Source organism: Scylla paramamosain, chromosome 20 (assembly GCF_035594125.1).
Source record: "Scylla paramamosain isolate STU-SP2022 chromosome 20, ASM3559412v1, whole genome shotgun sequence".
NCBI lineage: Eukaryota > Metazoa > Arthropoda > Malacostraca > Decapoda > Portunidae > Scylla > Scylla paramamosain.
Window position 1 is genome coordinate 19,135,293 of NC_087170.1, and position 22,459 is coordinate 19,157,751.

General features: G+C 37.2%; 1 protein-coding gene across 13 annotated transcripts; it reads right to left on the reverse strand.

Moving 5' to 3' along the window:
• Window positions 1-1,306: 1,306 nt before the first annotated feature.
• Window positions 1,307-22,427, reverse strand: LOC135110559 (heterogeneous nuclear ribonucleoprotein 27C-like). Of its 13 annotated transcripts, none has more exons than XM_064022992.1 (10): window positions 22,325-22,427; window positions 21,848-22,067; window positions 17,540-17,747; window positions 16,168-16,354; window positions 14,576-14,658; window positions 13,852-13,980; window positions 13,146-13,413; window positions 12,763-12,831; window positions 5,624-5,801; window positions 1,307-4,804 (listed from the first exon to the last, which is right to left on the reverse strand). In XM_064022992.1, the coding sequence occupies exons 1-10, from the start codon at window positions 22,410-22,412 to the stop codon at window positions 4,786-4,788; spliced, it is 1,449 nt and encodes a 482-aa protein (XP_063879062.1). In that variant the 5' UTR covers window positions 22,413-22,427; the 3' UTR covers window positions 1,307-4,785. The 13 variants fall into 13 exon arrangements, with proteins under 13 accessions (XP_063879062.1, XP_063879068.1, XP_063879066.1 ...); XM_064022998.1 differs by lacking the exon at window positions 22,325-22,427 and adding an exon at window positions 5,322-5,341 and having other exon boundaries at window positions 5,628-5,879; window positions 21,848-22,005; XM_064022996.1 differs by lacking the exon at window positions 22,325-22,427 and adding an exon at window positions 5,322-5,341 and having other exon boundaries at window positions 5,624-5,879; window positions 21,848-22,005.
• Between the last annotated feature and the right edge of the window lie 32 nt (window positions 22,428-22,459).

Genomic DNA, 22,459 nt, shown 5'->3' on the forward strand with positions numbered 1-22,459 from the left:
AAATAAATAAATAAAATAATATATATATATATATATATATATATATATATATATATATATATATATATATATATATATATATATATATATATATATATATATATATATATATATATATATATATAATTTTTTTTTTTTTTTTTCTCTTTCTCTTAGCTGTTGTGGTTCCTTGTTAATGAACTTTACCTGCATCCCCTCTTCGCAAAGATATGTGACGACCTTATAGATTCAATTTAGATAGGAAGGCTGAATCCTTCAGAACTACCCAATATGTTTCCGTCATTTAGCTACAATCTTCATCCCTTGAATAACCAAGTTTACATTCATCCAGTAAAATTTATACCTATATCCTAAAGACAAGGTGTTTTGGTTCATCTGCTCCTTTCTTCTCTGACGTAACATCACTTCAATTATTTGATACCGTTGTTCTCTACCTTCTTGGTAGTCTATAATTCGGCAAAACCTTTTGATCTTAAAATGTGGGTTCTCAGGCGCACAACTATAAATAGTTCTCACCATTCGAACTTCTCAGCTTTGGACTGAGCACCTCTCTTCCTATTACACACGTTGCAAGTGTAAGAGTCGACTCACTCCGTTTAGTTAACAGGGTTTCTAATTCAGTTTTGCTCCAATCAGTATTATTTGTACAGTTCCGGTTGGCTTACACTCTTCTAGCATACCATACAAACCCTTATTTTTTTCATTTTTTATTCATCCTTTAGTATTCACTTCAGTCACCAAAATGCAGTACTGAGATCGTTAGAAATGGAACAGCACTCATTCACACTCCTCGATCTTTGCTATCCATTCACATCTCTACATCTCAATCTTTTCGTGTTCTTTCTATTATACCCATTATATCCGACAGGGAAACTGCTTTGATCAATATGTCTTGATCAGCTGTTGAATCATGACAAAACTACCTTTCCAATGTCCACAATTACCATTTTTCTTGCCTCCTGTACATTAACACCAACATACTTCAGCTTTCCTGTTCTAGTGGTTTTCTTCAAATAATTTATGTAGATCTAGTGCCATAGTGAATTAATATTAGCTTGGTTAAGTTTACATCCCATACAATTCAACTCCATTTCCTTCTAGCTGGTGCTTCAATGGTCATATAGAGAAAAGTAGACTGGAACGTCTGCTTTTCTCAGTCAACACTTCCCTCTCATGCATAACCTTACCAAAAAGACCTGAACCCTGCAGCAAACTACAGAAGCAATTTTTTAATTCTACATTCTCAAACAGAACTCCATTGTAAAACTTAGCAGGTAGACTCTTTGGGGAGTATTAAAATGCACAATAAGGATCATGGCACTGTCATTTTGTTTTAATTCCAATGATTCTGAATGCATAAAATTACAAACACGATACGTACAGCTTCCCACACGACCTTGGGTGGCACTATTTTTTTGTGGATAAACTGAACAAAGGAACAGATATAACAAAACCAACATGATCCCCAACACTTGCAGCCTCCCACCTGTTAAGAAATGAAGGGTCAGATACTTCACTACTGACACACTGTATCTGAGGGACACTGAAACTATCTTCTTTCAGTTGTTTATATTTTGCCGTTGATCTGCTGCTGTACATAACTAGCAGGATTGTACAAATTAACTATCTCTAGATTTATGTTCTAAAATGTGGCACTCGTCTAGTTTTGCAGCCTTAACCCTATATGTACAAAGTTCAAATAAAAAAGATGTTCATCACTGTATAGAAGATCTACTTAATTCAAAATTTTCCCTGATGATGTTGTATATTACGACAACGCTGTAATGTATTACATCTAAACATTTAAATTTCCTGGCTCACTCAGTCTTAATGTAATGATTTGAGCATGATTCATGTGTGTTTGTAGGCACACAGTAACTTACTTCACAAAGAGCTGCAACAGAAATAGTTCCACGGGCCAATAATGCCATCATAATGTCATCGTATCAAATTACAGGTCATTGGCGCAGCAATAAACACACCCCACATCCCTCCCTCACTCTACCACTATGTACAACCTCTTTGTAGTCTTTTATTTAATTTAATTACACTTTAAAATCAATATAAGCTTCTACTCTGAAGGATACTTTTATTAAAACTGCAGTATGTTAAATCAAAGACAAAATTGTTATAAAAATGCAACCTCATACTTTGACATAGCTTTATCCCATCTGCATAGGCATCTAGCTTATCCAATGAGTCAAGAGGAGCACTGCAGAGTGGTTTGGGAGTGGGGTGACTAGAACACCACCTATGCCAAGCAGATCCACCACTTGCAAAGGGTGCAGGTACTCATGCTTTCAAGATTATGTGCATAATCTGACCGTTCTACCTAATGATGATAGAATTATAACAATAAGGTAATCAACCAAAACATCTGATCCATCCTCCAAGAAGAGTTGGTAGGGGAGGGGAGGGTGAGAGAATTTGTTTCATACATATGCAATTATTATCCTCCCCACCCCAACAGGTGTAATTCAAAGTCTGTACACACTTTGCAATACAAACTATACACAAGGAAAGTAGTGAACACCTGCAAAAACATAAGCCTCCATCAAGCACCCTAAACAAGTGTAATCATCTGAGCACACACTGCAGGAAGATTGAGGTTGAGGAAGGGTGACAGCTTCCAAACATAACCTGCAGCATCACAAAGACTTCTCTTAAAACCCACTCATCAACTGGAGACAGGAAACTGATCTCATTCTCAACACTGCAAAGCTAGATGCAGTTCTACAAGGCAGCGAGTCTGCTCATCAGCTGCAATATGCAACTTTTGCCACCTTTTAACATCATAACATTTACCATACTTTGCAGCTGCTCTACATTAAAGTTTTGTACCAGTCCTATTACATTTAAAGGCAGCCGCATTAAATCCTAACATGTTTTCAACCACTAAGCCATTTGAAGCCATCTGAGGCAGTTCCAGCCAAACCCAGCCATGTCTGGTATAAAACAGCCACTGAACTACAGTATACAATGTTCTTTGTTACCTTAAACAAAAATATCAAGTATCTGGAGGAAGATGGCTAGGCTTGGCTGTTACCACCTGGCCAGAACTACTGAAGACAGGTGTGGGGAGGCAGTTCCTCATAAACAACCATTGCAGGGGAGTCAGGTTTTTTTAAATTAAACAGAATCCAAAAAAAAAAATGAACAGAAACAGTACACATCAGTTGCCAAGTGGCGACACACTCAATCATTTACACAAGATACCTACACTTAAACCTCCAGTATTTCATTGTTAAAAAAGTCTTTGTTATGTACAAAATATAGGCTAAAACTTAAAACCTAAATGCTGTACAAAAGGCATCGGTAGACTAAGCTTATATTTCAGTATCAAATACAACGGCCTCAACAGAAGAAATGAGCACATTAACCAATCTTCTTAACAATTATTGTACCTAAAATTGTACAGTTTAAAAAACCACTGCGCCAAATACTTGCTTGTTTACAACCGGGAAATTCACATCAAGCCCATACAGTACAGGACCCAGAGCAGCACGACCTTCAGAAAAACAAATGATGTAATAAGCACCACCTTTCCTGCACACCAAAATAAATGATCCAACCAGTAAAGTTTTATCAAGTATTTCCAAGCAGCATTAGGAGTGTCTACACACTGTATTTCTGTTGCGACGAGGTATTAAAAACATTTACTTTATCATTATACCTTAATCTTACTCAGATATTAAAAAGAAAATTTACAATAGTAACAACAATAAAATTATGGACTATGTCTTTAACACTAGTGAGAATCACAATTTTTTTTACCTAGAAAAACTACCTTAAAAAATTAAAGTGACATACATGTAAAATATGGTCAATATTGCTCGTCCACTTGTCAAAAATCAAAATAGCTAGGAAGAGAGCAAGTGCCAAAAAAAAGTGTATAAAATTACAATTGAAAATGAAAAAAGAAAAAGCAGAAAGTGGTCCTGTACAGGGCAGTTCTTGATACGAGCTAATCTTTGGTCTCTGTGTTGTCTTACTTCTAACCTTAGACCAGGTGGATAGAGGTTTGCTGTGGTGGGCTTTGAAAAGTAGTGGTGGAGTTGTGGTGATGATGGTACATTGCTCAATATTCAATGGTAGGCAATACTGGGATGTTCTCGCTTTTTCAATTTTTTCTTTTCTTTTTTTTTTTTTTCTCTTTGATAACATTTGTGTACTGTTTGTTGTCGCGAAGGAGGCATACTGTTTCTACTACATACCTGCTTCATTACACTGTGCCCATAGTGGAAGGGTGCCAATTACCTAAAATACTCTCAGAGCAGTCAGCATTGATATTTTCTTAGGAGGCTAAGATATTAAGCACTGAAAAAATAATTAATTTTCAAAAGATTCAACACTCTAACATTAACATTCTGAAGAAGCTCGATACTCTCCTGACAAGTTACACCATCAGAAAATCTGAGCAATAGATCATTTGTTTAAACAGAGGCTATTTTCAAAAGGTACAACCACAATAGAAACAGCTACATCCCGCACACAAAACACCCTCAACCCCATGCTCCCACTGCTGATGACAGTGAGATGAAGACTTTCCCCACACAAACACCTGACAAGTTGTAGTTCTTACCAGACACACAATGCTCCTAAACAACTGTTGTGGTTCATTCCTTCTGATGCATGGCACTCTTCCAACATGGGCTCAAATCATCTACACAATGAACAGTCAGAATCCATGACTATAGTGAGATATATGTCTTTTGCTCAGCATCACTGGGTGAAGGCCGCCCATTGGCATGTGGATCCCGACCCTCATGCATGAAGTAACCCTCACTACCATACTGAGCTGCCCCTAGAACACAAGAAAATGAGTTAGTACATATCCTGCCACTAATCTCTGGGTATAGAAGATTCAAATAATAATTGTTTATACCACTGATAAAATTAAACTTTACCTCATTTCAGAAAATCAATGTGTAAAATTAATTCATTAATTTTAAGGGAGCCACAACAATTGTTGGAGGCTAAGATACAAAAGGAACTTTTTTATTTTAAATTTCTTTAATGTTATATAAAACACATGAATTCATTCTTTCTAGTAAATTGTAGAAAAATGCAACTTAACTTGTGCTAAAATCTGTACAAATACAGAAAATCATATTTTACATAAAAAAAAAAAAGAATGAATAAAATAAAAGTATAACAATACAGAAAATATTTATCAATTAACTGTTACAGAAAATATTTATCAATTAACTGTTTAGCACACAATGAGGAAGACCAGGTAGGTGAGGCGATGCAGGAGTGTAATTATCTAATCTTACTTGCCAAGGTACCTTCCTGAGCCTGACTAGCTAACTCCTCCTCACCTGGGCCTTTTCAGCTTAGTCTGTGGGAAATGGTTGAAGGCATTAGCTGTGTTACTGCTCTACATTAACTTCTGTAGGTGGTCGGTCTCCAAAAGCTTGGGTCCCTTATGATAAAATGGAATGTGACATCGGAGGCTCAACTCTCAGCTGAATATTATCTTGAATTTTTTTTTCTGTAGTTACCACATGTAACAATACATGAAATAAAAGATATGACTGAAGTATTAATTGAGCAGTTTTAGGTAATCAGAATGAGAGTCGAGGAGGTCCTGTTCACAGAACGAAAGAATATGCATACTTACTCACCCTGGTGGGCCGGAGCTTGACCTGGGGCCCCTCCATCGTTGTACCCACGGCCATGGTTGAACGCCGCAGCTGCAGCTGCTGCCGAGTTCTCCCCACTCATCTGGTTGTAGTTAAACTGTCCCCAGGAGCTATAGTCGGCCGAGGCTTTCCCACCAGGCTGAGGACCTGCTGCAGCTGCAAGGTTTGGAGAAGGAGCGCCAGGTGCCCCAGTCATTAGTGCACTAAGAGGTGCATTTCGACCATAGGGATCCCCTGAAAAGCCCAACACCTAAAGTTACATAATGAGAAGGGTATGAAATTACTGGGGCACAAGTAGCTTCTCTACACCCTTTATCTCTGTTCTTCACGAGTATAAAATTTTAATAGCTTAAAAGAAATGAGAGTGCATGAAAATAGCTGAATTCAAAGAGAATCTGATCTTAATGTACTTCGACTAAATGAAACTAGACACAAAGTAGTAATATCATTTAGGCTTCAAAAGAAGAAGCACTTACATCTAATCATAAGAGCAGTATGGGCTTTCACAAATGCTTAATGCTGAATAAATATAATCATCTATCTGCATGGGTTAAAGGAAGACCCTACTAACAGCTTATTCCCACCCAGGTTATCAAAAGGGGGCAAGCCAAAATTCTATGATTACATCTTCCGCCAACCCAAAATTTTGCTAATTTGCCATGCACCACCAAATACTATAATCATTACACAAAATACAAGCAAAATTAATTGATATTGTTATTATAATTGAGAGCACTCTTAAAGACATTTTAAGAAAATAATGTCAATGGTGGTGGTAATAGTAGTAGTATACATAGCAGTGGTTGTTGTTGTAGTAGTAGTAGTAGTAGTAGTAGTAGTAGTAGTAGTAGTAGTAGTAGTAGTAGTAGTAGTAGTAGTGAAAATTACTACAAAATACTGTTGTAGAAGCAGTAGTGAAATTAGTAGAAAATGTTGTTGTTGTTGTTGTTGTTGTTGTTGTTGTAGTAGTGGTTGTAGTAGTTGTAGCTGTAGTAGTGAAATTAGTAGAAAATATAGTAGTAGTAGTAGTATAATGATGGGTTGTGTTAATAACCAATCACCAACCAAAGAGGGTTACTACCATGTATCAACTAGTCCCTTCTATGGTACAACTACCCCCAACCTAGTAGTGTGCATTGCTATACAGAACAGGAAGTGTAATAGACTCATTGCAAACAAGGCCCACTAGGTAGGTCTTATCTTACAGCTAGAGTACTGTCTCAAATGAAGAATTAACTCGCATTACTTGTTAAGGAAGACTGAACAAGCTAACAAAGTATTCTTAGAGGGTAAGTGATGTTAAAAGGCAAGGAAGAAGCAGCAAAATGCAACATATTATCAAAGGAGGCAAAGAATGGGCATTACTGAAAAAGTCCTTTTACATTTTTCACCAAGACTTTCCCAAAACCCTTATTGCTGCCCTAACCACTATTTACACTGGAGTAGACCACATAGAGCAACTGTGAGGTATCATTATGCAACATTAACTGATATAACTTCTGCCTTATGGTATTGGAAGCCTATGAATGCACTTCCATTACTAAACCATCAGATTCCACCCAAAACACTAGTACTTGTTCATTACCCATTACAAAGTTTTCTATTCCTCATACAAAGCTGAACTAAATTTGTTGTTAGTTTCATGATGGAAACACAATAAACTGCACTGCATTGGTTAGGATGATGTTGTTATTACAAAAGATAAGGCCTTGTGTATGTGTATGGACCTAAGTGACATACCTACTAGAGATTAACTGTTATCTGTCATATTTTCTGCACCAAATATTCTATCTTCCAAGACATGAATAACCAAAATACCACAGCAAAGAAGTTCTCATAACTTAGCTTAATATTCATTTAATAAAACAAAAATAATACAATTGACAGATTTTACGAACTTGTTGAGTCAAATAAAATGACAAACCAAAACACTCGTCAATACCAGCTAGGGCAGCTAGTGGTGACTGTTCAACTCAGAGCCGAGTGCCTCTGTAATTAGAGCTTTCCCTACCTCTCAAGACTGTATGTTACATATCCCTCAAGACCTATTCCCATGAGCAAATAAATAAAACTAATAAAATTAATAAACAGCTGGTAATATGAGCAAGTTCAGGGCAACAATTTTCTATTAAAAAACTGCAGATTGAAGGCTGCAAAAGCTTGCAATGCCTGAAAACCTTAGCTACTTAGCTTCACACAAAGAAAAGCAAACCTGTATATCTTTACAGTCAAGTTGAAAGCAAATCCCAAAATACAGAAAAAAAAACAACAGAAAGCCCATTTCTACTAACCTGGGACAGCACAAGTTAGCTCAAGCCTCCACTATACCACACACACACACACACACACACACACAATTAAATTATGGCAACAACACAAAACCACCCTTCAATACTGACATCAAGCCTCTACTCCTTGACATCATGGCATTAAATTTCTCAGTCCTGTCAATGTCATTTGTAACAGAAAACAACCAGTATTGTGCAACCCTAACTTATGCCTTCTGGTTTCATTCAGACACGGGATTTACTATGGCGGTAAAAGAAATACTCTCCTCCCAAAAGCATACTTTTCAATAAGGCCATCAATATATGAGCGTTTTTTGCTTACTATTAAAAGGACTCCAATAGAATATCCAAGATCTGACAATGTAAATATAATTAACTTAGATCAGTGACAAACAACTACTAAGAATTCTCAAATGGTGTCCTACTTTTGTGAAACTGGAATATATTTAATCAGGATATCATTATCAATTCTCCACAAGGAAATTTTATATATAATAAAGGAAACAGATGTGAAGGGAGTTATGGTGGAACTAAGACAAGTTTCTCACTGAAGTCATCAAGGGAGCAGTTCTGATGTGGCTATCCCCCATCCTAGGCACAGGAACTTCAAAACCAGAAAAAAAAGCAATAATAATGATACTATGATGACAGTGGTGGTGGTCCTTGAAATACATTTATTTTTACCTCAGTAGAACAGCCATTTATGTATGCATACATTCTTTACCTACTTTCAATTCAAGAAGTACAAGTACACTGAACAGTGCATATAAACTTTACCAGAACATGACAATACCTGACCATACACTCATTCTGGTGTTATACTTGTTGAAAACTTTAACAACACCAAAGCTGCATTGAAAAGTTAAAGTAAAGTGCACAAAAAGGTTCCTTTTAAGAACCTTGACTGGAAGCAAGCAATAGCTGTCAAGTGTTTAGATGCCCACTTTTCACCACAGCACTGTGCTGATGATGATCTGAAGGTAATTAACATTTTTCTGGCTTGATGTGATTTCTGTTGTGCATAGAAATTCAGTACTATACTCAACACTACATTTTAATATACATAGCCCATTAAGCCAACACACCCATGTTCACTTTATGAGAGGCTCCTAAGGAGTCTAAATGCATAATCAGCAACTCAAAGAAGGCTGAACTTGCCCACCAGCTTTCCAACAAGACAAAACTTACCAATGCCATGACACAAAAGCAGGTAACTTTTTGCCAACTGATGAAAAGACAATGGAGCATAACAATACCAAAAGGTGACATTAAGCTATAAAAGCATTGTAACGTGTGTACAGAATAGGCTGAGAAAGATCAGCTAGTCAGTGAATCACAGCCACTTCAATTTAAGCCTCCCCACCAAGACTACCAAACATTCAGGTACTCTTAAAGTGAGAGGTCACTATGAAATGAAATGGAAAAGAACTCCATCTGGATATTTTCCTTTCATACAATGCAACACAGAATAGTAATGCAAGTACAGCCACCTATATGGAGTGTTGTCATATTGTCCAATGAATTTTATTCACCATTGTACATTATTTGCCATAATTTATTAAAATGTGACTTGCTGTACTGATATCCAAGTGAAACATTTACAGTTTCTTTTTGTAAGTGAGCATTAGCAATCTTCATTCAAGATAATACTTCATTCCACAAGGCTAGTTCTCATGATGACTTCACAATAACAGCATTATGACCACATGACTCATTAGTCTATAATATAACAGAAATGCTCCACACTAGACAGAGGCTAATATAAAGCCAACACCTTCACTAAGATATAATTCATCAACATGATCTCTGGCCGTTGTGAAAACAAATTAGTCACTAAAAAAATTGTTCAATCATATCCATGACCAATATACCTGTGCCAAACTGATGGAAGTTAAGTCACTCAGTCTGGTGAGAAGAGGAGAGACTGATGGATGGTTTGGAAATGTTTTGAGGATGATGGAGTGATCGAGTGAGAGGATTTAAAGATCTAAATGTAGTCAATGTGCTATTTTCCTTTTGCTAATGAAATTGATATCTAGATTGCCTCCAAAATAATTCTCTTAGAAGTTTCCAGACGTGAAGGAAGAGCACTCCACCAGAGTACCCCTACAAAAGCATAGTTTGAAAAGTTATTTTAAATTTTCAGTAATTCCCATACTTTGGTCTAATATCTATAATCTCCCAGTCCACCACTCTTGATAACAATACCCTTGCAAAGTTTTACCACTGGTTACTATTTTCCCTGTTCTTTTACCCTCTTTCATATGTCTCTAAAAGGGATCCTCCCTTCCATAACTATCTTCATGAGGAAAGTACCATGACAAATAAATGAGGAGGGAGCTACAGTCTTTATAATAAAGTTGATGTCCTACACATATTATTCTGTTTGTGGGTATATACACACTATATCCACCTAACACTCTCAGTCTTAGGCTATATTCAAAACTTACTTGAAAGGAAGACCAACTTTATATAACACACCAAACTTTAACACCACATTTATGCATATAACATAACCCTTCCACTTCTCTCCATGCTAAATTTACTGATCAGTATCTTAATGAAGTAAACTTTGTTTCCTTATCAATTTTTTTTTCTTGCTAATCCATGCAGTAAGGCTCATGAAACACCACCACAAGTAAGACATTCAGATCTAGCCTTTCCCATTATGATTCTCAGAATTCCATGCAGCCAGCCTCAGTCAGGAAGACTGTGAACACACCATGACGGTCAACATTAGTCCAACCCTAACCCCCAGAATGTAAGAGCAGTACAGTAGGACCTTAATATATGCAGATTGTCAATATACACACTTCATTATCCACAAAAAAGTAACTGAACTTTAGTGCTCAAAATTTAAAAAATGCAAGGAATAAAGTTACTCAGTAAGCAAAGCACAATGCCCACCCCATTTTTTTTTTTTTTTTATTCTTTCAAGATATAGTATCATCACAAGATGAATCAATATGTACAGAAAGACACAGGAGTGGAACCAAAGTCATTAGTTCTTCATGGAAGTAACAAATGGAATAATTTGCCTTGAATTTAAGTATAATTGTCTGAGGTTGCTGGCATTTGCCAAGTCCTGAAACTGCAATGTGTCAGACCAATACTATACGTTTCATATCATAAATGTTAAGACAATTTTAAGAATATGTTTGTTATCTCTTCACATGAAAAGTGCAGAATATGTACAAGCAATAATGAAAGTACTCAAATAGTGGCAAACTTCCAGAACACAATTACATAACAGCAGCACTGACATCCTGCAAGAGTAAGCTCATATCTGTCATGAGACAAATTTATTATATGATTTCAGTTCTGCATGTAGTTTTGACTCCTTGGGTGATCCTCACTGACATTACGTCACCATTGCTCTCATACCTTAGCCTGTCTCAATGAAAGAGATATGACAGAATTATCTCCTCAAGCTGCTGCTAGTCTCAACACCAGCAAAACACCACCAAGGTAGCCTGTTTTACTTATTTACTTATTTATTTTATATCTTTAGAGGCAAGCTTAGTGTATTTCAATCTAAAGACAGTATTAAAAATCATGAATCTTCCTTCCTATAATTTCACCACTCTTCCATGATCGATTTGGTGAGCCTTGAAAATAGATAGATGTCACAACTGGAGCCCTAACACTTCATGAGGTACTGTACATATGTACATGTATAATGGTAACCATCATACACATGCTAAAAATTGGCTTCATTAAAAAACAAAAATAGATAAATAAAAAATAAAATAACAATAACAATAACAATAACAATAATAATAATAATAAATAAATAAATAAATAAATAAATAAATAAATAAATAAATATATATATATATATATATATATATATATATATATATATATATATATATATATATATATATATATATATATAAAATTTCTGAACATGAGCCATTGCATATTCCTACCAGTCCCCCTTTCCTTCTCCTCCACCCATGCCAACCACTTGGTGCTGACAATACTAGCCATAGATGTGTTTTTTCACTTATGTGTAGAGTTTGAACAACTAATCCTTCATGTAACAATGTAGTGTATTAAAAAATGGGGCCTTTTTAAAAGGGGCTGGGCAGCAATTAATGACAGACGTTTAAATTTCAATATATGTGGGTGACTGTTACATAATCGCCGCACATAATAAGGGTCCACTGTACTAACTAATCCTTTCTGTGAGATTTAGTGTTGCCTGGGTCTTCAAGGTTAGTTGTGAGTCCTCTGTACAAAAGGACAAGGGCCTCCAAAGCAAATATGTAAGTAAAACTCCCAACATATACAAATTAGACTCCAAAGGGAAGCCCAAAAAAGCCCAGTCAGGAAATACTGTTAAAACTATACCCATGACCTCTTTGGCTAAGAACCACCAAAACTCTACACAATCAACTGGAAAAGAATTAGAAAAACCTTGCAAAGGAAATGCAAGCTTTCAATAATCATCTAAGGTTGGCATATGTAAAACAAGAAGGCATTAAGTGAAGGAGATGATATGGGATGTTAGCAGTACTGTGACCAGCTATGAACCAGCAGTCCCGAGATCTTTCTCAACTACAGCTCCACACACCTCTTGCCTTCTTCTCAGCATAGGGCTTCAACATAGGCTTTTCGAGGCAGTTACTGAATAGTGCTTCTCTGGCAAACTTTACTGTGCACAACTCTAGCCTTTCCTGGCCTTTAGGTTTTGATTTTTCTATAGTTAATAAAAAATAGTTGGTTTACTTCCTCAAAAAGCCATAATCAACTCCAGCATATGTATATGCCATAACAAGAACACCAATGTGCACAGACACACACACCCGCCATGCACGACTCACGTTCGTGTGGCTGAGGTGTGGAGGGAGAGGTGGGGGACGTCCAACCCCACGTTCCCCCCTCCATGGGCCCTGAAACACACCCCTCCGTACTTATCTCATGTCATGGCACTCACCACTAATTATTATGAACATCCATTGGAGGTGGAATTGCTTTTTTGACATTATATATAGGCAGTGGATTTCAAGATTTTTCACATTTCTTAAATGTTCATAAAAGGTCCTTAAGAGTTCAATCTATGTATGAATCCTGACCTTAAGACAAAACCTCATACATATGCAATATTTATCTATAACATTTACATCATACCTGTCCAGACAGGACACTAAATGGACTATTCTGAAAGAACAAATGGTGTTAAGCAAAACTCAAAGCCAACACTCACCGAAGCTGCCATACTGCTGGCCTCCTGGAGAGCCATAGCTAGGGGCTCCCCACTGCTGAAGTTGCTGGCTTGCACCCCATCCCTGGTAGCCTCCAGGGCCCTGTGGGGCACCATATCCCTGTGGAGGATATCCCTGCTGCTGTGGGGGAGTGCCCCAGCCTTGGTAGGGGCTCTGCACCATGCCTTGTGTGCCCATGTGACCTCCCATCTGACTGTTGTGAGGGAGTGGTGGACCCATAGGAGGCCCCATGTTTCCAGGTCCCATTCCCTGCAAAGTTAGGTCACACACTTCAACCAAAAAAGTAGATACACAATGGTACCTTATAGGCATAAACAGAAATCAATATTTAGTGCATTGCCTAGTAGGTTCCTTATAATTTACATCATTCACCTAATTCAAATATTTTATGACTTGACTTCTTAAATAAACTACTGTGGATTTATTTCCCAAAAATATCAAACACAGAAATACAAGTCTGAGCTTCTAGCCAAAATACTGAAATGTGACAGAACAAGTGAGATTACAATTTTACAAGCTTCATTACAAGATGCCTAAAGCCCTTCAATACAATGCATCACATCACCCTCAAACTTAATCACTACTTTACAACTATCCTAAAAGTTCAGCAAAATATCTAGCCATCCCTAAGGCTGCCATTCACTCCTGAGGCTACCCATCACTGCCCTTTACTGCTTAATTACTCACATTGTTGAGGCCTGGCATCCCAGGTGGGCCTACAGGCATCCCCCAGTGGTTGTCAGGATGAGCACCCCACTGCCCTCCCTCCTCCTGGGCCTTACTGGTGTCCCGGGGCTCAGCCTTCTTGATCTCCACCTTGTGGTTGGACAATAATGGTGTGTTAAAGGAGGGCTCCCTCAACCTCTACCAAATTGGCTCATAAGAAAGACATGAGGAATGAATTGTACATTAACAAGGCAAATAAAAAAATTTAGGCAATATTATGCATACAATTCATCCTCATAATTCATCTTTTAAAAATTACATTTATATTTACGAAGACTTACCGTATTTGGTCTTATGACAACTACAATGCACCTGGTAACTAAATGAAGATTGTCTTTTTACATCTAATATTACAATTACACTTACGAAATGTACCAGAGTGCAAAGCTTTAACATTAAATATACTGAAGCATGCATTTTTTGGTAAGATTTACTTCTGGAAAAGCTTTCAAAGATTACAAAATCTATTCATATTGATTTGGTATAGCAAAATTGAGAATTATGAAGCATTTGACTCAAAAATTCATTCCAGAAGTTTTCCCAATACCTGGGAAGCAGATCTACCTTTCTGGGTGTTTTGGTAAACATAAGTTAATCATTTCTCAATATAGGCAAAATTTGAACAAATTCACCCAGAAGGGTAGTCTATGATGTAGTAAAAACTAAAAATACTTAAAACTAATACCTGCTTTCCATTTATGTTGACAAAGTGCTCTGCCACCGCTCTATCCACTGCCTCTTCCGTTTCGAAGGACAAAAACCCAAAGCCTAGTGTTGTGACAATCAAACAGAAAAACAGCTTAGCTTAGTGAGGAAAGATTGGACCTACCTATTGTGAACTACCTACTAGGTGGGTGCAAGACACCTATTTCAACCAAGTCATCACACTGAAACTTTGATACAAGGCAAGGTGACTAATTGTAACACATGAAACATGGAATGCAACTCATTAATACAGAGTACTTGTACCATACACAAATAAATAAATAAATAAATAAATAAATAAATAAATAAATAAATAAATGAAAATATCAATTAATTCACTTGAGTGGGGAGGAGAAATACACTTGAAGTGTGATGTCTTAGGAGTAGGAACAAGTACACAACAGATGGTCCATGGTTGACAGACATAAATACTTGATCTCCTAAGACTCCAGTCATAATTCATCACACAATGTTCCCTCAAAGCTTCAAAGGGTTAAAACTGCTGTTTCATTTCCACAAATTACAATTGTGGAAAGATGATCACCAACACCAGCAACCCAAGCCCTGGGGAACATCCTGACTGTACCAAAGTCTAGGCTGCTTTCATCAAGGAAAACTAGTACTGGTGTGGAACATGTTTGTGGTTGGCAAGTGAAAGGCCAATGCTCTAGAGAAACACTCCAGCCAAGCATTACTCAAGGAAAAATTACTCTATCCCCATGATGGGCCCTGATCCATCACACAAATTTGCTGCCACACTTGGGTAATGATATGTATATATATTTTTTCACACACATGAAACAATAAAATTGAGGCATTTCTATGACATATACTTAATCCTTATGAGCCACATCAATACTTAAGAAATAGTAAATGCCTTAAATACAATCTTATTAATAATCTTCTTAACATAATACAAAAATATTTATCATGCAGCAATCATTACACTATATTATTGGTACTCAGTAATTTATACAAAAATCTAGTTATATATTAACAATGGTTTATTAAAAATGAAAAGCCTAATTAATCAATTAGCTGGCAGATAATTAAATTAGTTCAACTGCTGCATAAAAAAAACAATGAACATAATGACACAAGTTTTCTCTTTAACTTACATGCACCATTGCACTCAGCCAATCAAACAATCTTGTATTTACTGAACTTTGTCACTTTTTTCACATGAAAGCTTATGTAGCTGAACATTCCAAAACTACCTTGCATTTGTCAGGCAGGGTTAAAACCCAAGAGAATTTAAGTGGTTGATAATCTCTTTGCTGCTACTGAATTTTCTATGAAGACAGCTGAGTATAGGAGTTTGGGAGGGACCAGACTGCCTGAATCTAGGCAGTAGGGGTTGTGGGGGGGGAGAGAGAGCCTGCAGCAGAGCAGGTTAGCATTGGCATGCAAAACATGTCTCTGGGGAAGGTTATAATCAATGCTCTCAAGACCAATGTTCTAGCAATGAATATAATTATACTTCATAGTATGTACAATTTAGAGAAAACAAAAAAATATCAAATAAAAATATGGGAAGCAATGTCTGGATATGAACAAATGTCTTCAACTTACCTCTTGATTTCTTCTTCTCCTGATCAAACATAATGACCACCTCCATCACACCCCCAAAACGGGAAAAGAAGTTACGTAAATCCGTCTCGGTGAGGTTCGATGGCAGACCACCCAGGAACACCTTAGGCCAGTTCCCATTCCTCTTCTGCTTCTGCATGCTACGTGGGTTGCATGCCTTGGGGTCAATCTGGAAGTCAATGCATTCTTAGTTTTGCTGTGCACATATTGAATGACCTCTCCACACTATACTTGATGTTTTTCTAAACTTGCAGGGTAGACATACAAAAATTTGTATCACACTATGCCACTGGTGCAAACCATGGCATAAATGGAAGAAGACTACAAAAGTTACAATAGAAATCTGTAGCCAGAAAAAATAGTTATCTGAGATAAATATATATCTAACAGAGAAAGGAGATAAGATACAATGTACTGCTATGGAAATGATGAGAAACAGTCTTTGAGGGAGCACAAGAAATAACTGAGAAAAGCAAGATGCTTAAATAACAGAAACACGGCTTTCAACACAGGAACAGCCATGTGGAATGGGTTAAAAAATTGTCATGAGCATAAAGTCAGCATTAATTATAAAGAGCCAACATAAATAAACACATTTAGCTGTGACAATTCGACCAGATGCAACCAGTCATAACCAGCTGCATCATGATTAACTAGTACCAGCCAGAACCAATCACGCCTCCTCAGGGTGCATTTTGTCAAGGCACCACAAAACAGTATGCACACTCATCATTGCCAAACACAGCCAGCAATCAAGAAATATGCCAAAAAAAAAAATCAATTAAATGAAATAAATGAAATAAAATAAACAAATAAATAAATAAATAAATAAATAAATAAATAAATAAAATAAAAACTTGTTAAATTGACCAGTCATCTGTGGAAAGGTAGAAAGGATGTCACAAGCTTCATAAAGTGAAAAACAAGCAAAAGATCAATTGGAGAAAATAATCAAGAGTAGGCTCAGGTTTTACTAATCACAGCTTATGCCACACTGTCGTTCAGCCAGTAAGAGTAAAGAGAAATTTATCCAGTCTAAGTCAGCTTTAATGAGACCAGAGGAGACAGACTGTGATGTCACAGCTAATCAAACTGTCACAATAAAATGTACCTACAATGAAACAAAACCACATTGTAAAACATGACCCCTGTATGCAGTAATTAGGTAAATACAGGAATGTTTGGGATAATGATATGCTTCTAACAAAGGTGGTTTGTGATTGGCTGGCTCATATACATGACAAATATGGTATGAAATCTAAAATCTCACCATATGAGCAAGTTTTCACAGGAACAAGACTGAAATGAAAACAATTTTACAGATGTCTGCAATCACCTTAGCCCCAATACTCACCGTGCGTCCATCCAGCTCATGTGGTCCATTCTTTAGCACAGCATCCACTTTGTTTGGGTCTGCAAATGTGACGAAGCCGAAGCCCCTTGACCGGCCTGTCTCGTTGTTCTTCATGACCACGCAGTCTATCACTTCCCCATACTGGCCAAAGTAACGCTGCAGCGACTCCTGAGTGGTCTCCCATGACAGACCACCCACAAACATTTTCCTGTAAAAGATGATGATAAAACTTACAACTATAGGTTGTGGCTATGCAAAGAATCAGTAAGATTTTTAAAATATTAGCTAAAAACAATGTGAATAAGATTTTTAAAATATTAACTAAAAACAATGGCAAAGAATCAGTAAGATTTTTTAAATATTATCTAAAAACAATGTTAGTAAGATCTTTTAAATATTAACTAAAAACAATGTAATAGTTAAGTTTTTAAAATAGCCACTACAGACTGTAGCTACCTTATTTAAATGCAACATACAAGCTTTATGTGCCTCAAGTCTATAATGTAAACCATATACAGGCAACACATAATTACAGTCTACATCCAGATCACTTAGGCAACACAAAATTACAGCCATTACATCAAGATCTGACACCAACATCGCTTCCCTGCAAAGAGAGACAGTTGCAACCATGTGCCACACAAATCCTTAAAACATTCCCTAAAACTAGATGTAAAACCACCTTAACCTCTTATCACATCTTGCCTAAAACACATCACTTTGATAAGGCTGAATGCAAGATAACTGAAGAGTTAGGTTGCCATCTCAAACATGTATGAAAACAGTAATTATAGCTGAAGTAACAATACCCACAAAATTCTTCCTAATCTTAGTGTAAAGAGATGACCTGAAGAAAATTACTGATAAGGAATCAAGTAATACAAGTAGTAGTACATCAATCAATCAACCAATCAATCAATCAAGTAATACAAAGTAGTGTGATTCTTTTTTTTTTTCATTGTCCAAATCAATAGTTTTTATACTTGTAATATGCTTTATTTAAGATAATGCAAGTTTACTCGATAATCACACACAAAACAATGATTAATTTGACCACATTCTCTCAATATTATCCATACTGGATATTGAAAAGTCAATACATTTCAATAGTATCATGATGATCAATGTTCTATGCATCTTTACGCACCTGGGATTTACTACAACAATATTTTAGCTCTCTTTCCTACAGTTAGATGAGCAGCAACGACATCTAGCGGTTTAGTTCCGAGAACTTCCCATTGCTCTTGCTTGCTGCACAATCATTCCTCTCATTCAGTGCTCTCTTCACAAAGCTTATCCTCTGCAGGTATAGCCTACCTCTGAACCTTTTACTTCACGTCTACCTGCATTTTTATCTTTCCGTCTTCCATCCTCCCTCCCCATGCCCAAGGTATAACTCATACTGATCTGTTCCTCCATCAAGCACTCAAAATACTATTCTTCTCACCTCCTCACTTCTCTCTCTCTCTCTCTCTCTCTCTCTCTCTCTCTCTCTCTCTCTCTCTCTCTCTCTCTCTCTCCATGTTACTCTCCTCAAACACTTCAAATCCATCACATTCAATAATGTCTGATATTAAGATACAAAATCAAGGCACACAGGAAGGAAATAAGTTGAATGGTGGGGTGGAACAGGAGTTACACCTGTTTAGTATTCTGAAGGGTGTAGAGGTGTTGCAGATAGTGTCATTACACATTTTTTTTTGTGCAATTCCACATTCTCAAATATAGATCTTTTCCACATTTTGGGTTGTCATAAACATTAACTTAAGACATTCTGCAGATAAAAAAAAAAAAAAAAAAAAAAAATCATAGAATTGCATACTTGCAATTACACCTATTTTCTCCCTTAATCAATACATTTCTGGATAGCCTGCAATCCATTTCTTGCCTAAATTTTATTTTGTTCTGCATAATCCACAACAACTTGGCCAACATAGTTACTTTAAGCCTATTATGGATTTTCACCATTATATAAATCAATATTCAGTAATAATTCCAACATGTAAATCTAGAACAGTGAAATTAAGATAAGCCTCCTTGCACTCAACAAGTTTGGGACTGCAAATGGTTGACCACTAAGGCTGACATGGTGAGGTGATACACTAATGCCTGAACTTATATAATGCATGATAATTGATTAAAATCACAGAAGAAAACTTATAACTAGCTGTGAAGACTAGCAATAAACATGTTAAAAATCTAAATACTTCCTGCCACATTGGTCTTATAACATTTTATTATGATTTATACATACATGACCACACAGCAAAGCCAGTGTGCAGGTGCAGTACACATTTTTCTGGATACTGCATGTCCACAGACATTTCCACTGTGATATGAATTGCTTCAGCAATCTGCTGTGGTGTTTTATTTCTCTGGTTTAGCAAATAAAATTGTAGCAATAACCATAAGTTGTTTGGAGAAATATGTCAGCACTCAAAATTATACTATATAGCTGTGAAATAAAATATTTTCAAAAAATAAATTAATTAATTAAATAATAAAATAAATAAAAATAAATAAATAAATAAATAAATAAGCTAAGTCATCACAGCAAAACTAGGTTATGAAAGAACATCTCTCCAACTGTGGAACTGGTATGGATCAAGAAAAGCTTACAATGTTTCAGCTGCAAGTCAAGTACTATATCAAGGAGCTACCCATGAAAGTAGGAAAAACAATGCAACAATGCACAGTATATTTACACTGTAGATTAAAATACATTAATATGATAGAAATCAGTTGCTTTAACTACACACCTCATTAAGATCACTGAAAGGCATGAGAGAGAGAGAGAGAGAGAGAGAGAGAGAGAGAGAGAGAGAGAGAGAGAGAGAGAGAGAGAGAGAGAGAGAGAGAGAGAGAGAGAGAGAGAGAGAGAGAGAGAGAGACTTGTAGCCCACTTAGAGGTTCTGGCTTCCCTACATCTCATCCATTAATCTGACAATCATATTTCCTACCAAGGACCTAAATGAAGTAAAAGGTTCAAATCCTACCCTCAGCTATTACTTGCTCATCAAAATACAAAGCAGCCAATAAGACAAAATTAAAAGCATCTTGACATTCCAAAACACTTTTTTGAGAAACATGACATGGTTTGTTTGCATATTAACAAAGAACAAGCAGCACCATGTGAGCACTCCTGTAGCATAAAGCAATAACATCAGGAAACACTATGACTACATATCACTAAAATAAATATCATGTATATTGTGTATTCACATACAAAACTGAATACTACTGCTATGCCTTCCATTCACCCTTGATCAAATTAGCTAGCTGGGTGCAAGTTTTGAGTAAGATTTCAAGACCACTAGTTCAAATCCTTAAGTAACTGTAGTTATATTTGTATTCTATTAATTAGCAAGTTATCACTTACTCATTAGCAGTCACTGAAATAAGTGCACATTTGATACAAGCAATCACTGGCTAATAACCCACTCCATTCTTGCATTCAAACTCATTTTTCCCAGGTCCTCAGGACAAAGTGCATGTATTTCTACCTCCACATCCTTACTGTAGGAGCGAAATGTTAATGAAAATGATAAGTTAATAAATATATAATAAAAAAATAAATACAAGAAAGAAAATCGAGATGTGTAGTTAATCTACAGGTTTGGCCACAACCGCAGGCAAGAAACACTTCCTCCGAGCAGTGTGTTTCCCACAAAACCCACAACCACAAGTACTTTCTGCTCTGCACCGTCATATCTGCGGCATACTGAGAGGATCTGGCCCAATGAATGATTTTCAAACCCACACGGAAGCTTTCATCGGCTCCTGGCGTCCCTCGGCACCCCAGGACGACCCACGCCAGGCCCCCACACGCCAGGCCGGCCTCACCCCCTAACAATGCCAAGCACACACAGCACCCATATACGCCCCTGAAACACCCTATATAAAACACCCACTGACACCATGAGTTCCCTAAAAGGCTTAGGGGCATACCAAGCTGGGCTGTGAGGGGTAAAAATTACTTTACTTAACCTGGAGATGACGCCTAGCCAAGGTTCCACGAGGGAGCGAAACCACGCTTTTCCATACTAAAAAGGACGCTATTTACTCCATTTGCCACTTCATACTCCTCAGATACCCTCTAGCATGCATGAAGTAAAGCTGCGGACAAGATAAGAGCATCAAGGGCTAGAGGAAGGGGAAGCATTGGGCGAGGAACACGCCAAAAGGGCCTCGCCTTGTACCCAAACAAACAGAAGCGCGTGGCACCAACACCCGCCGTGTGCGCGCCATAATATTTACCAGCTCTCACGACCTCCCCGGGACTTAATTCCGGCGTCAAAGACAACTTACCCTTTCTCCTCGCCATCGTGGGGCATATTCCGTCCCCGGGGTCCGTTGCCACCGCCCGGGTGAGCCATCATATCGCGCCATGCACTATCTTTCTTCATGGTCTCGCCGCCGCACGCCGAACATGGAGGCCGCGCGTCCTCCCCCAGGTGGCGCCAAAAATCCAGATGGCGCCAAACACGCAACTCTTCCATTTCACTAACTTTCCATGTTTTCTGGCACCCTAAAAAGCACCCAACAATTTTAGATTTCAAAATAAAGATGAGGTAATGGATGAAGAATGTTTTTCGGAATTAATTTCTTATCACCAAGCCACTGATGCATTCCACATTTCATCTCTATTTTTACAATATAGGGGTCTTTTGTCAATCTTATCCTATTTGTACTTTAAGTATACATTGATTTTATGATATATAAGTTATTTATACGTTGGTTTTCAAGTGCTGATACTGGAGAAAATACAAAACTATAGAAAAGAACCGTCAGAAAACACGTGAGTTGTGAGGAGCGTGGCCGGGTACGCCACGATCAATAACCTGCTACGGCCACCGCCAGCATTTACGCACATTTTCTCGTAATGAATTATCTTCGAAACATGAATATCTCAGTGATGCA

Bases quoted from the DNA above. Each gene is read 5' to 3' on its own strand.
- LOC135110559 (XM_064022992.1), bottom strand. From the start codon at position 22,412: ATGTGCGTAAATGCTGGCGGTGGCCGTAGCAGGTTATTGATCGTGGCG. The intron at 13,414-13,851 runs GTGAGTAATTAA...CTAACTTTGCAG, and splicing joins GGATGCCAGGCCTCAACAAT to GGAATGGGACCTGGAAACAT. The intron at 5,802-12,762 runs GTGAGTCGTGCA...CAAACCTTGCAG, and splicing joins CACACCTCAGCCACACGAAC to CTGCAGCAGGTCCTCAGCCT.